The sequence below is a fragment of the Bidens hawaiensis genome, unplaced genomic scaffold (genome assembly GCF_021521415.1).
Source record: "Bidens hawaiensis isolate Kalapana, Puna unplaced genomic scaffold, B.hawaiensis_p1.1 tig00012229_1, whole genome shotgun sequence".
Taxonomy (NCBI): domain Eukaryota; kingdom Viridiplantae; phylum Streptophyta; class Magnoliopsida; order Asterales; family Asteraceae; genus Bidens; species Bidens hawaiensis.
This window is the reverse complement of record NW_027491988.1, coordinates 168,937-184,210: the sequence shown is the minus strand read 5'-3', so window position 1 is coordinate 184,210 and position 15,274 is coordinate 168,937. Positions and strand designations below refer to the sequence as shown.

At 41.2% G+C, this 15,274-nt stretch overlaps 1 protein-coding gene across 1 annotated transcript; it reads right to left on the bottom strand.

Moving 5' to 3' along the window:
• Positions 1-11,892: 11,892 nt before the first annotated feature.
• On the bottom strand, positions 11,893-15,274 carry LOC143540370 (protein DWD HYPERSENSITIVE TO UV-B 1-like). The gene is made up of 9 exons (XM_077033454.1): positions 15,212-15,274; positions 14,885-15,129; positions 14,463-14,811; positions 13,762-14,364; positions 12,682-13,122; positions 12,415-12,609; positions 12,255-12,311; positions 12,109-12,171; positions 11,893-12,025 (listed from the first exon to the last, which is right to left on the bottom strand). The coding sequence occupies exons 1-9, from the start codon at positions 15,257-15,259 to the stop codon at positions 11,942-11,944; spliced, it is 2,085 nt and encodes a 694-aa protein (XP_076889569.1). The 5' UTR covers positions 15,260-15,274; the 3' UTR covers positions 11,893-11,941.

Genomic DNA, 15,274 nt, shown 5'->3' with positions numbered 1-15,274 from the left:
TGAAAAGTTCATGGAAAGGCACATATCCGAAAGCATGAACATAAAGGGGGGTACCAGAGGTGATGAAGATTTGTGGTTTCATTAATGGGGTCCGATTCTCCCAGCTCACAGAAAAACTGGGAGAGGATTTCCCATCTACTTTCTACCAACTAATGGATCGAGTCCGAGCTTTCGTCAGGGGAAAGGACACTGGGTCCAAGTTGAGGGAGTGGGAAGGGAAGAAGGGGGGAGCTGCCGCGGGAAGATATATGGGTGGCCCGGCAAGACGGGGGAAGGCAACAGGGGAAGGGGCCAGATTCTCTCCTTACAAACCCCCACACCCTGTCAGCACATCCTATTACCCCCCACGATTAGCCGCTCCTGCCAGGTCAGTAGCTTTCCGTCCGAGGCCCCTTTTGGGAGAACGACCGGGTATGGGTCACAGAGATGTAATGATGGCTGATCGACCCAAGTATTCTCCCAGATCCTCCGCTTCACTGAAGCAGCCCTAGAGGCCAAACCCCCAGGGGTATTGCAACTACCACAAAAGTTCGGGGAATTCTACCGAGAGTTGCGTGCAGTTAAAGAAGTTATGGGAGGCAGCTTTGAAGGCTGGACATTTACCACCCCTGACCAAGGAAGGAACCTCAAAAGTCAAAGAGGAAGACGAAGACAAACACTTTGTTGATATGATCCGACGAAGAGGGGATGATGAAGAACGTGAAAATAGGCAAACCAAGAGGGGGAAGGGTGGAGAGTTCCCCAAAAATCCCGTATGGATGAATGTTCCTTTATCGTTCTCGGGGCTCACAAATGAAGACGCTTGAGAGATGCCTTTGAACATATCAGCTAGTGTTGCGGGGCATCGGGTTGCCCGAGTCCATGTAGATGGAGGAAGTGGGGTGGAGGTCATGTACGAACATTGTTTTGCGAGGCTACAAAAGGAAGTACGGGACCATCTGGAAGAGGACGGATGTCCTCTGGTCGGTTTCTTGGGAGAGGTTGTCAAGCCTCTAGGCTCGATAACCCTCCCTTTCAGTTTAAAGGAGGGCAAAAAGATTCGAACCGTGCAGCTTCGGTTCTCGGTGGTTAGGGCTCCCTCAAAGTATAACATTATACTGGGACGCCCTGGCATGAGGGCCCTTAGAGCCATTGCATCCATGGAACACGGGTGCATTAAATTCCTGACCCCCGAGGGGGTGGCAACGATAAGGTCTTCTGCCGAGATTTTGGCCAATGTAGATCCAGAAGAAGAAATGAAGAAGAAGCACAGGGGGACGGAGGAATGGGTTTTGAACGGGGAGTTCCCTGACCAAACAGTTAAGATAGGGACCTCCCTAAAAGACAAAGAAATAGCGGGGTTGAAGGAGTTGCGGTTAAGGAACGTAGATGTGTTTGCGTGGAGGCACGAAGACATGACGGGAATCCCCCGGGATCAAGTTCAACACAGCCTCAAGGAGTTCCATTGGATGGAACCTGTCAAACAAAAGAAGAGAAGCCTAGGCCCCGAAAAAAGCCAGGCTGTACTGAAGGAAACCCGAAAGTTGTGGCAAGCCGAAATAGTCAAAAAGGGGAAATATCCCCGGTGGATATCTAACCCTGTAATGATAGCCAAATCTGACAATAGCTGGAGAATGTGTATTGACTTCAAAGACCTAAACAAGGCTTGCCCAAAAGATGCATACCCGCTCCCCGAGGTCGAAAAGAAGATAGAATCCTTGGCTGAATACCCTCTAAGATGTTTTTTGGACGCCTATAAGGGGTACCATCAAGTACAAATGGATCCAAGATACGAAGAGAAGACAGCTTTTTACACGGATGAGGGAACTTCTGCTACACTAAGATGCCATTTGGTCTAAAAAACGCAGGAGCCACGTATCAGCGTTTTATGGACCAGCTCTTTGATGGGCAGGGAGGCAGAAATGTAGAAATCTATGTGGATGATCTGGTGGTAAAAACCAAGCATGAAGAGGGAATGTTAAGCAATATAGGAGAAACATTTCAAACCCTAAGAAGGGCCAACATGAAGTTGAATTCGGGAAAGTGCTCTTTTGGGGTGGAAGAGGGGAAGTTTTTGGGGGTATTAGTCACAAAGGGAGGAATTCGAGCTAACCCAGAAAAGGTAGAAGCACTGATACAAATGAGGTCCCCTAAAAGCCTCAAAGAGCTGCAGAAGCTTAATGGGAGGCTAGTGGCTTTAAATAGGTTCCTTTCAAAAATAGCAGAAAGGACCCTACCCTTCATGGTTGTTCTGAGGAGAAGCACGAAGAAAAGTAAATTTTGCTGGCACAAGGAGGCAGAGGAAGCCTTTCAAGAGCTAAAGAAACATTTATGCAACATCCCTACGATTGCAACACCCCAACCAGGAGAGGCGCTAATACTATACCTCTCACAAACGCCGAAAACCATAAGCTCAGTGCTAATGGTCGAAAGAGGAGAAACGCAGGTCCCTATTTACTTCATCAGTCGAACATTGAAGGGTCCAGAAGAAAGGTACTTACCCATAGAAAAGCTGGTATTGGCTTTGATCTACACAACAAGGAAACCGCGAAGGTACTTTCAAGCACATGTTGTGCGAGTACTTACGGACCAGCCCCTACAGCAAGTGTTATCAAAGCCTGAGGTCTCGGGCCAATTGACAAAGTGGGCAGTGGAATTAGGGGATTATACACTTGAGTATCGCCCCCGGACGATGATCAAAGGGCAAGTCGTGGCCGATTTTTTGGCCGAGATCGAAGAGGGGGGAGATAATGAAAAAGGAGAACATGAGGCGGGTGTCACACCCCGACCAAGACGAAAACGTCGGGGCGCAACCAATTGTTCATCGCACACGACACTATTAAGTGACAATATTTAATCAACTCATTTAAATTCATAAAAACACAAAGAGTCACATAACTTGTTCATACAATAACCAAATTCAAATCATAATAAATAATATATTGATCGTTTTACTAATATCCTAATAGTCTTGATAACGTTTTTTCTTCAAGTCCACGAGTCAACCTAAAGTCAAACCTATAACATTGCATAAATAGAATTTATCAACACAAAGGTTGGTGAGCAATTTCATAGTTTTTGAACAATAGATATATAATATGAAATTTCCACAACTTGTATACAAAACAATAAATAATAGCAACAATTTAGATAAATGAAATCGTTAATAAGAATACATTAACGACACCTTTCTATAAGGGGATGCCAAATAGACTCGGATTTTGTATGAAATCGTTAATAAGAATACATTAACGACACCTTTCTATAAGGGGATGCCAGATATACTCGGATTTTGTGAATCAACCATCCAAAAGCGGTAAACACATTAGCACTTAAGCATATAAGCATATAACACCAAATCGAGCATTTATTTAAGTAAAGTATACAATAAAGTTTGTGGTTTAAGACTCAAGTATAAATCATTTGGATTTGAATAAGTTTGCAATGTCACCCCCAAAATATAAAAGAGTGAAAACGGGGGATGAAAGTACTCACGTTCAAGTAATAAACTAAAAGATTTGATGATTTGGAGATTAACCGGAACGATGAGTTTAACGAACGAAGCCTAAAGGAGAAGAAGTCTTGTATTAGAAAAGTTGTCTTGTATGTAAACAATTTAAAGTTTAAGGTTTAAAATGTAAATATTTAAGAAATTATAATAATAGTCCTTTAAAAATGTAAGTTTGCTTGAAACCGGGTTAAAGTATCTAGCCCTTAATTTTACTCAACCTATGTTAAGTAATAAGGTGGGTAAAAATGCAAGAAAGCAAGTCCCTTTATAATATAAATACTAAAACGGGTTTTAACGAGTGTTCGGGTGGTCGGTTTGGGTCTTGGTGACTTGACCAAACCCAAAGTCAACTTTCCAAAATAATAAATGTATGAGATAACTCAATAAATCTTAAAGAGACTTAACCAAGTATGTAGTTCTATTGTTTTAGAACTAACAACGTCCGTTAAACGAGTGTTCGGTTTAATCGGTCCAAACTTTGTTATAAGATCAAGTTGGATTCAACATTCCGAGTACTTTGTGAAAATAATTAAAATCAGTTTATAAAGTATTTTTAAAGAAATATATAAGCTTTAATGGTTAAAAACACACTTGTGTGTCTTAAGCGAGTAAACTTGGTTTAGTTCGGTTTGGTTCGGTTTTTATCTTGGAATAAGGCCAAGAATGGTTACCACATGTCCAAACTTCATAGAACTTGTAAAATAATTTATAAATAATAATACCAAAGTTTTACATACAAAAAGTCAACAACAAAGTCTTTAAACGAAAGTTCGGTTTCCGGTTTGAATCTTGTTTCGAGATAAGACCGAGGTTAGATTCTACAAACTCATAACCATGGAACTAATTAAAATGATTTTAGAAACTCAAATCTTATATAAAACATGTTTATACAACTATTTAAACAAACTAGTAAACAAGAGTTCGGCTTCCGGTTTGGAGCTATTTACGGAATAACCGAGGCTAGTCTCTACAAACCCATAACCACGGAACTCAAAATGTAAAATAGAACTAAGATGAGCAGAAGTTAAACAAGTATAACAAGTTATACGGTTAGATGCGGAAAATATATAATCAAGGACTACTACGAGTCCTCCATGTAGCTTTGTCTTATGGGGACACTTAACCGACCGAGACCGGAGAAATGCCTGCCAAAGGTACAAAGGGTGCTATTATATATATGTTGTATAACAATCTTCAAGTATTAATAAGTGTTAACAAGTTGATTATAATGTAAGACTATGGTCAGTTTGACTTTGGAAAGTCAAACCGCCAAAAAATATGAAGAACACCTTTGAATGCTTGAGGATTAGGAGAGAAAGAGATGAATGAGCAGGGATTAATGAAAGGGATAGGGGTGTATATATAGGATGGGTTGAAAGGGTCAAGCATGGGGTTAAATATCAAGGTTTGCATGCAAAAGGGGGGTCAAGACAAGTCACAAAACAACAAAAAAAAAAGGAGATGAAGCTGCTGGTCTGCTCTGGTCTGCTGCTGGTTCGCTGCGAGTCGGTTCGTGTTCGGAAGTTCGTTTTTGATGTATTTTGAGCGTTTTAAGTCCGTTTTCGAATCTGTAAAAGGGGTTTTTCAAATTAGACAAGCGGGAATGTTTTAGTAACATAAAATCTGATATTTTATATATTTGAAATGTTCGGGATATAAATCGGGTCGGTTTACAACATAAAAACAAATACAAAATAAATACAATTTGACCCGAAATCGAGGGATGTCACAGTGGGGGGAAAAGATAGGAAAGGGGAAGCAAGCAATGAATCCTTGTGGAAACTGTATACCGACGAGGCCTCCAATGAAGAAGGGAGCGGTGCGGGGCTAATTTTGGTAAGTCCCGAGGGAATAGAGCTGACTTATGCAATACGGTTAAGCTTCCCAAGCACTAACAATGAGGCAGAATATGAGGCACTTTTGCCTGGCCTCAGAATGGCCAAAGGATTAAGAGTAAGGAAGGTACTGGCTCATGTAGATTCCCTACTGGTAGCCAACCAGGTAGGAAGAACCTATAACGCCAAGGACCCGAAAATGAAGGAGTACTTAAGGGTAACCCAAGAATTAATGACGGATTTCGAAGAGGCAGAAGTGATACACATCCCCCGGGGATCGAACAAAAAGGCAGATGCTTTAAGCAAGCTGGCTGCAGTGGCATTCAATCATTTAGTAAAAGAAGTGAAGGTAGAAACTCTCCAACAACCGTTGGTGACAGAAGCCGTAATAGCCAATGTTGAAACCCAAGGGGACAATTGGATGACTCCTCTCATCGGATACCTCCAGGAGGGGAGGATTCCGGAAGATAAAGAAGAGGAACGGAAGCTGAGGGTCAAAGCGTTACAGTATGAAATAATCGAAGGAGGTTTATACAGAAAATCTTATATGGGACCCTCCCTAAAATGTATCAGTGAGGAGGTAGCAGAGTACGTGGTCAGAGAGATACATGAGGGGATTTGTGGAATGCATATGGGGGGGAAAATGGTCGTGGCGCGGGCAATGAGGGCTGGGTACTACTGGCCAGCAATGTTCCTCAGCGCCGTCAAAGAAATACAAAGATGTGACAGTTGCCAGATACATGCCCCGGTGGGACGAAAACCGAAATCAGCGCTAGTCCCAGTAAGCTCCTCGTGGCCATTCCAGAAGTGGGGGGTGGACATTGTAGGACCCTTTCCGGAGGGAACAGGAAGGGCAAAATTCTTGGTGGTAGCAATCGACTATTTCAGAAAATGGGTGGAAGCCAAGCCGCTTCGAACAATCATAGGCGAGCAAATCAAGAGGTTTATATGGGAGAACATTGTTTGCAGGTTTGGGCTACCATATGCCATAGTCAGTGACAACGGGAAGCAATTCGCCAACAATCCGTTCAAGGAATGGTGCCTGTAATTGAAGATCAAACAAACGTTCACGTCGGTAGCCCACCCCCAATCCAATGGCCAAGTAGAAAGGGCAAACCGAAGTGTAGTAGAAGGAATCAAGGCAAGGTTGGGAAGAGAAAAGGGATCGTGGGTAGAGGAATTGCCTCATGTCTTATGGGCACACAGAACAATGCCCAAAACAAGCAATGGGGAAACGCCTTTCAGCCTAACGTATGGAATAGAAGCTATGATCCCTGCGGAGATCGGGGTACCAACCCGGTGAACTATGTAGGGAGGAAGGATAAGAGAGGAAGATTTGAGGTTGAAACTGAATCTGGCAAAGGAAAGGAAGGAGGAAGCAGCAAGGCGGGAGGTGGAATACAAGAAAAAGATCGAAAGATATTACAACACAAGAGTCAGGGAAGTAAAGTTCAAAAAAGGGGATTGGGTGTTAAGGGAAAATGAGGCAAGTAGAAAGGAGGATCAGGGGAAGCTGGGGCCCAATGGGAGGGGCCCTATCAAGTCATCTAGGTCGGAGACAAGGGGGCTTACAGATTGGCAGACTTGGTAGGGAAGAAGATTCCCAGGACCTGGAATTTAATGCAACTTCGAAAGTACTACGCCTAAAGGGCATGAGCATAAAGTCTAAGGATCAAACAATAACCTCTCTGTGAGGAAAAAACAAGAAAGTCTAAACTGTATTTTTGTAAACATGATCCTAATGCAAGAAAATGCTTTATTATGGAAAACAATGAGTCCGTCTCATTATGAGGATAACAAGTATGGAACGCGAGTCCGCCTCGTTAATACTCACAATATATTCCCCAAAGAGGGAAGGCCTCGCCGATAGGCCAAATGGTTAACCAACAAGCATAAAGATTGAACATGTTAAGACATACGCTAATCATTGTCATACACCATTCAAACACTAACACATGTTCAAACACTAAAGCATAGAAAATTCAAATTCGCCCACGCAGGGGCAGACAAACAAAACCATTGTTCAAAAGCACACAAACCAACATTAACGGTTCACAACAAACCACAAATTACGGCAACGGAGACGGAGGATCAACAACGGAAGCCAGGGCTCGAATATCTGCAACAGAGATCTCAGGATCCGAGGTAACCTGGGCAATGATGGGAGGAACATGAGAAGTTAAGGCCACAAATGCCTCTTGAGTCTCTGCCTCCGTAGTAGGAGAGAAAGAGGGAGCCTCTTGAATGGGAACTCCGTGGGAAGAATGCTCATAGCCTGCCTGGAGTCCATATTGAAAACCAGACGCAAACACAGCCCGATTTAGATTGTCCCGGACCTCCAACGTTTCCCTACAGCCCAGAGCCCGATCATATACCTGCTGGAAACCCGTAGAAATTAACCACTTCCGATCGTCCTCATGCTTCGAAACAGCCCCCTGCAACCGAGAACCCTCATCCCTCAACCACTCAATCTCTTTTGACAGACCATCAACCTTCTGCTCCTCTTGATGTTTGGCAACCCCAAGTTGGTCCAAAGCCAATTTGTGGTCAGAACGTTCACGTTCAAGCAGATTTTCCAAATCATGAATCATTAAAAGAGGAGGGCTCTCTTCAAGCTTCAATAAAAACACAAGACAAAAATAAGAAAAATAAAGAAGCTAAGAAGAATGGTAAGGGGGAATACAAACCTTGGAAATTTTAGCCTGAGCTTCAAGGAGGGAAGATCGAACGGCATCAAGATCCTCAACCTTCTCTTCGGCAAGCTGAAGGTCAGCAGTAAGGTCAGCCACCCGCTTTTCTGAAGACCCTAATGCAGATTTCAAACCAGGGACTTCCAGACTCAACTCCTCAGCCACATTAATTCTTTTGCGCATCTCTCCAACACGCCGAGTATAACCATCAACAAACTTCTTCAAGCTAGCAATTTCCTCCTGACTATTCTCATGAGCGACCTGGACATCCACAAACTTTTGATGAATAGAGGAACCCAACACCAAGGTACGATACAGGTACGTACCAAACTCTCTAACCAGGACATCCGACATCATAGTTTGCACATGAGCATAGCCATAGGGGGAACAACAAGGTGGGGAGTGTTGACAGAAGATTCCACAGTCAAGGACCATTTTGGTACGAAAAGGTCAGGGGGAGGGGTTTTACCTGAGGTAGGATTCGAAGAACCCTCGGGAGCAATGGGAGTTTTACCTTTGGGGTCAGCCTCAGTAACACCAGGATTTTCACTATCAGAGGCAGGAGTAACAAGGGGGTCAGGAACCGCATCAGATACATTGAAGGAAAATTCGTCATTAACATCAACAATTTCAGGGGCAGAAGAAGAGCCTTGTCCAGCGGAACCCATATGGGAGCGTTTGGAGTTACGAAGGCGACTCTTCAAGGACGAGTCAAAAGCTCAGAAGCAACGTTCTTGCGTTTCAAATAGTCCGAAACCGCCGCAGATGAGAAGCCAAGGGATTCAGAGTCAGAGGAAACATCACCAACACGAGTAACCGGGGTAGAAACACCAGCAGATATAGGAAGAGCAACAAACACAGCGCCTTTAACAGGACGTTTCTGAAGAATCTCCATCAAGTCCATTTCTGCAAAACACCAACAAAGAAAAGATCAAAAATAGAGGAAAATATTTAATACAGTTTGGCAGAAGTTAGGGGTCACTAACCTCGGTCCCCGTCAAACATAGCAAGACGTGTCAACGGATCCGACCAAATGTTGCTCAGTCCAGTCATGTATAACAGGGGCTCAGGGTAAGTGGCAACTTCAGTCGGGTTTTTAATCAACAATTTATAAAGAGAATCATGAACGGTAGGAAAACCGGGAGCAGGATCATCAATGTGAGAACCAACATGACAACGACGAGTAAGGCCGAGAGCAAATGAAGAAGACACAAAGAAAAAATAGTTCTTCCACTCCCGAGGGTAAAACCATGAGGGGATGTAGGAAGTGCAAGGAGGATGCTTACCACTCGCCCGTCGCTCAAAGGTGAACCACTCACCATCAGCTTTCAAACGATAAAACCGACGGAACAAAGTAATGGAAGGATCCCCACCAAAGGCCCGACAAGCGACCTCAAAGTGAGTGACCCGAAGAAACCCTAAAGGGTGGACTTGGGAAAAACACAACCGGTGGTATTTCAACAAAGCTAACTGAAATTTAGTTAAAGGGTAACGGATGTTAGCAAACTCAAGATTTTTTGCATAAAGAGCGATAAATCCAGGACGACTGCAGGCCGTGTCATCCGGTTCGGGAAGAGTTGGAGATAAAGACAAGGGACTTTGGTAAGTCGAACACAGGGTAGCCATCCTGACAGAGGAAATGGCCGAAGTAATGGTCGATCGACCGTTGCGACTCATAATGCAACAAGGAAAGGAGAAGACAAACCTGAAGGAGGAAGGAAATGGCCAGAACTTTGGGAGGAGAAGGAAGAAGAGAGAAGACCAATAATGGTGAAATGACAAGGGAGGTGGTTAATTATTACCTTGGGAAGGTAAACCATCAACATTTAAACAGAAAGGAAGATGGGTCAGATCAGGCAATAGGGCCCAAAGGAAAACCTAACCAAGCGGGCCAAAAGAAGAACGAGAGTCCACAGGAAAAGTTTCACAAAAAAAAGGGAGACGAGAATACAAGATGAGTTTATTACTCCCGTCATAAATAACGAGAACAATAGACTGGGGGGACTTGAAGAGCCTACCCATGAGATGGGCTCATGGGCATGCCCCAAGCCCAATAACCCAAGCAAAGCCCAACTCAGGAAAGCCCAATGGCATAAATAGTTCTAGAAGGTGGAATGGAGGGAAAGTAGATTGCGAGGGAAACTCATGCAACATGTTTGATCCGGTGGGTGGCCCTAGGAGTGTGTGACCCGGGATTGGGGACAACGACCAAGAGGTAAAGATCTCCAAAGAAAGCAATGCCCGAGGGAAAGAAGATCGGATCAAAAGGTCTAGCCGGAAGTAATAAACCATAGGATCTTGTGTATACTCAACTTGTTCTATAAATATGGACAAGGAATACTTGTATAATCCATTCACAAAAAGAGATAATAAACACCATATACTTTCACATTCACATATTTGATCCTATTCTTGTGATAAGTTAGGAACCTTCCCCGGCTAGCTGGAATAGGATCCAACATTCAATAACAGCTGCTCTTTCAATTTCTTGTTCTCCTTTTGAAGAAGCATGTTTTGCAACTTCAAATTATCCATCTTCAAATCTTCAAGGTCTTGTTCTTTTCTGGGACTACATTTGCTATGTTCATGTGCCTTCAAGAATTGATCAATGTCTTCTTTTCACATGAAGAATTTACAGTACTCATTCTACATTAAACATATAAACACCTAATCAAATCATCGTTGAAATTATAAGCAATTGGTACTTACCGGCCATAAAGGGCATCCATAGAATTTGTCCCCATTACGAACACTTCTACGTCCAGCAACCCTAGGAATTGCAAGTATGTCGTGGTTACAATAGATGTTTCCGTCGAAATCAAGCTTAAACCTTTTAGGGGTTTTCTTCCAACGAGATGAAGAAGTAGATGATGAGCTGAATTCCATCAATTTGGTGTTTTAGGGTTCTTCAATTTGGGTGATTTAGGGTTATGATTTTGTGCAACGATGCCACCATATGTTTATAAAGAGTCCAGGTCCAAGTAAGCGATCCACGTAAGATGTTTTTGACAGCTCGGATGGCCACCTCAGCAAAAGACCAACGGGGTTAGTAATCCGTTAGTCGCGGACCGTTAAAAACAAATGCACCTTTAGTTAGGACCGCCACCAGCCAAGTGCAAAGTTGGGCCTGTTATTTGCCAATAGGTGATAGTTGGGATTATTTAAAACCAATTTTCCTAATATTATTATATTTGCCTACATACACACAGCCACTCCGATCATCTTCTTCGTTTCTGCGAGACCACCATCAACCACCACCGTCCATTTTTTTGGCGAAATACCCACAAGTTTATTAATTTACTTAACACTTGATAATTTGTTGGAACTTATATATTGAAATTGAATAACATATAACGCAATATAACTATGAGACATTGTACGGTTAAAATACAAATAATTTAAGCATTACCGGTTTAAGGTAATTATCGGTTCTTAATAATTTAAGCATTACTAGTTTACGGTTAAAATACAATAATTTAAGAGCCTTCCTTTGTTCACCAGGGGTACGTAAAAAGTAAAAACAGTTGGAATGCACATTTGCACCTCCATTTTTTACCTACAAGTAAATTTTAATACTTTTTGTCCAAACATTACAGCCTGGCTTCAAACTTGGTGTTTTGACTTATCAACACATTTAAAACTTAGCGTTACCTACAACCTATAACCTATTATGGTACCAATCCTCACTTTGGCATCTTAATAATCAAGCAATTAACACTTGTACCCTACCAACCATCATTAATTCATAATAATAACCAACAATTAAAACTAGTACCCTTTCTTATTTGCATCTACACTTACAATAATGATATAACACACAAACTTACAATTTTTAATACATACAAGCAATTATCTACAACACCTTTGCAGCTTATGATACATATATATACCAAATCCGATGTTACGCCTCACTTGTAACATATGTTTTAAGTTCCAAGCCTGTAGGAAGGGCAGAGTTGCTGGCCTTTTTGATATTCAGAAGAATATTGGCCCGACGAGAGCAAATTGACCTACAATTTATTAACATCACTCAATTAACACGAGTGCTTGTAATAATACTCAGCAGGAAGAATGATATCATAACATGAGGTACCTTGATGATCTCCCACTTAGAGCTCGGGCGCACATATGCTGCTAATATGGCCATGTGAAAATGCTGAACACAACCAAATATTAACCCTCACATCATATTCACATGCTAACAATAAACCATACATAAATAAATAAACAAAAACTTACTCTAAATGGATCTCCTCTTAGTGACTGAACAAACATCAAGCTCCTTGCATTCTGACCCTGCCAAATAACACGTACACTTTAAAGGTTAAAACTTAAAACCACCAAAAACAGACATCAATAAACAGTTGTTACTAAATTATTGTTATTAATAAACCAAAACCTCCAAGTATATATCCCTGAGTCGCCTTCCGGTTTGAGCACAGCAAACACGAACAACCGGTTCATCACAACTGCCACTAATTATATAATCTCTCCCGTTCATATAATACGATCGAGTGTAGTTTTGATCACTTCCTGTTGGAGCTATATCAAAATTTGTATGTAGCCTTCCGTCTACAGCCAAAAGTTGTTTAACCTGCAAAAGAATTATGATTATAATTTATAGATATACTTTGTTGTCAATTTAGACTGAATATATAATATCTACCTTGTTGTCAACAGCTGATACGAGCATATAAAGGTCATCGGGGGAGAAACAAACCATTACATTTCCACTTGAACTTGAAGCAGTGTAACACGGGCTTACAGGTTTTATTCTTAAGTCCCACATTTTAACATCATGATCAAATGATGATGTCACAAACATAGAGGGAGAGTGATGAGCAAATTTGGCTACATTGATGGCTTCTCGGTGCATATCAGTGAATAAATGTAACCGCTTTCCAGTTGATATATCGAACACAGCAACTTTCTTTGAGTAGCCGCTTGTGAGAATCTGGTCGTCTGTTGCATTGACATGAACAGAAGTCAAATGCTGAAAGTCGTCAAAGTCAACACCGGTAGGACTACAATAGCTATCTGCAACTTCAGGTAGTGTGTCGTTTATGTCGAATAATCTCAAGGATCCGTTGTCATAACCAACAACAAGCTATTTGTCACAAAAGAAAATTTGTACAATTAAAGATTAGACACGTTTACTTATAAACAGACTGATTTGGTTATGTTTTTTTTTCTCTTAACTGAAATTCAGTAAACCATTCGGTGGAAAGTTCATTTATTTAATAAACGAATGTATATGAATAAAAAGATTGTTCTTTTAGTTAAACGAATAATCACGAACACATGTGTAGTTTATTCATTTATGTTTATCAACCGTGTTCGTTTACACTCATTTTTGTTTGTTAGTTCACATTTGTTTAAGTTTGTGAATATATTCATTTAAAACTTTTTGACCCATTACAACTTAGTGTAGTTATAATAACTTTTTAGGTCCAACACATTGTTTTTCACATTACATTTAATTACTTTTAGCTCAGTTATGCCCATTCGTCTGCGTTCAATTATGTTCGTTTGTTTACGTTCGCGTACCATTCGCTAATACTGTTAATGAATGGACATAAACGAACACAAGCATATTCACTTTCTTGATGAGTGAACACGAACAAGAAAACAATGTTTGTTTAACTGTTCATGTTCGATTGTTTGTTCGGTTAATGCTAAATGAATGAACACGAACATAAACCTTTCGTGTTCATTTGGTTCGTTTACAAGCCTACATAAAACTTACCTTGGATTGGAATCTCTTAAGCCAACAAAGCCCCATAACGCTCTTATTTGTATCAAGTAACTGCATATAATTAACAAGATTCCCGGTCTCATGATTAATAACAACCACCTCCCCTTCTAAAGTCCCAAATGCCATTAAGCTCGGGTCAGTTTGGTGATACTCAAACTGCCTCGGTCGAAGGATTTTGCCTTCCTGTTTAACAAACTGACTAATATTCGACAACGGATGTAAAACAGGCCATGCTGACGAACCAAGTTTAGCAGCACAGAGAGACCTTGAGTAAAAACTTTGACTTTTCCTATGTAGTGATGAACCCTTTGACTTTATATCACTCGTTCCCGTTTCACGCATGTGCAATACGCTAATGATGCTTTCTTTGTGTTGTCGAAAATTCGGTAACACCTCATAGTAGCTTGAAAAGACGGTTTTAGCCCTTTCTCCATCAAATTTACCTATTTGACAGTTATCCAAGACTCTTAATCTCGGTAATGAAACAATCATATACTCCCTGTAATGTTTCTGAAAACATATCGGTGAAGGATGATGCGAGTTATACTTTTGTGAAACCGCATGTTCATCAATGTGCAATTTACCAAAATAGCCCTGAAACAAGATGGAGTGAGACTTGAGATTTATAATATTAGATACACTCATATACATGCAAACTGTAATGTTATAACTTGTAACTTCTAAGTTCTAACCTCGATTGGCATATTACTTGAAGTTTTGTTGGTGTTTACATCTTTCAAGTGACACGGTGAAGTGTCCTTGCAACATAAACAGTTTTGAAATCGTAGTTCTAATAATGCAGGAAGTTTTAACAAGGCAGCAACTGTAGTCCAAAGATTTGACACTCGTGTGGCGCACATTGATAGACGGATTAAATTAGGCATGTGCGTGAAACAATCTTTTTCCATGGTACTAAGTGAAGTGCAAAAGTCCATATTAAGGGTGTGCAGATGCATAAACTTTCCAGCCATGTTAAGCTTTTGAATCTCGGTTGACTTTACGTTTAACACTTGGCAGTTGATACCCGACACGAAAAGATCCCTGAAAACATTTTAAAATCGTATATGGTATATGAAAACCACTTAATTATGTGGAGTAAATAATTAGAATAGACCTCAATGTATCCTCCTTCAAAGGTGCATCGTGGATATTTACTACACGAAGTCTTGTGTTGATAGCATGCATTAGTGATAAGACTGCGTGCTCGTTTAAGTCAATGCTTGATTCGCAAACCAAGTCAACAGTCTCGAGGGCGTTTGAGCTGAAAAGGTCGATGAGGGGCAGCAAATCAGCATTTTTAAGCTGGTCCAGTAAAATTACTATTGTAGATTTTTGGCTTGTGGATTTTTGAGCCTTGGCCTAACATCAAGAAATTCAAATATTTAAGTTTTAATTGTAAACAATAGCTCTTCAAATTAAGTGGCAAAAAGGTAAATTCGACCTTGTTTAACCATGATAGAACATCTGAGCTAGGTTGCACCTTATGCATGTCACAGATTTCCAA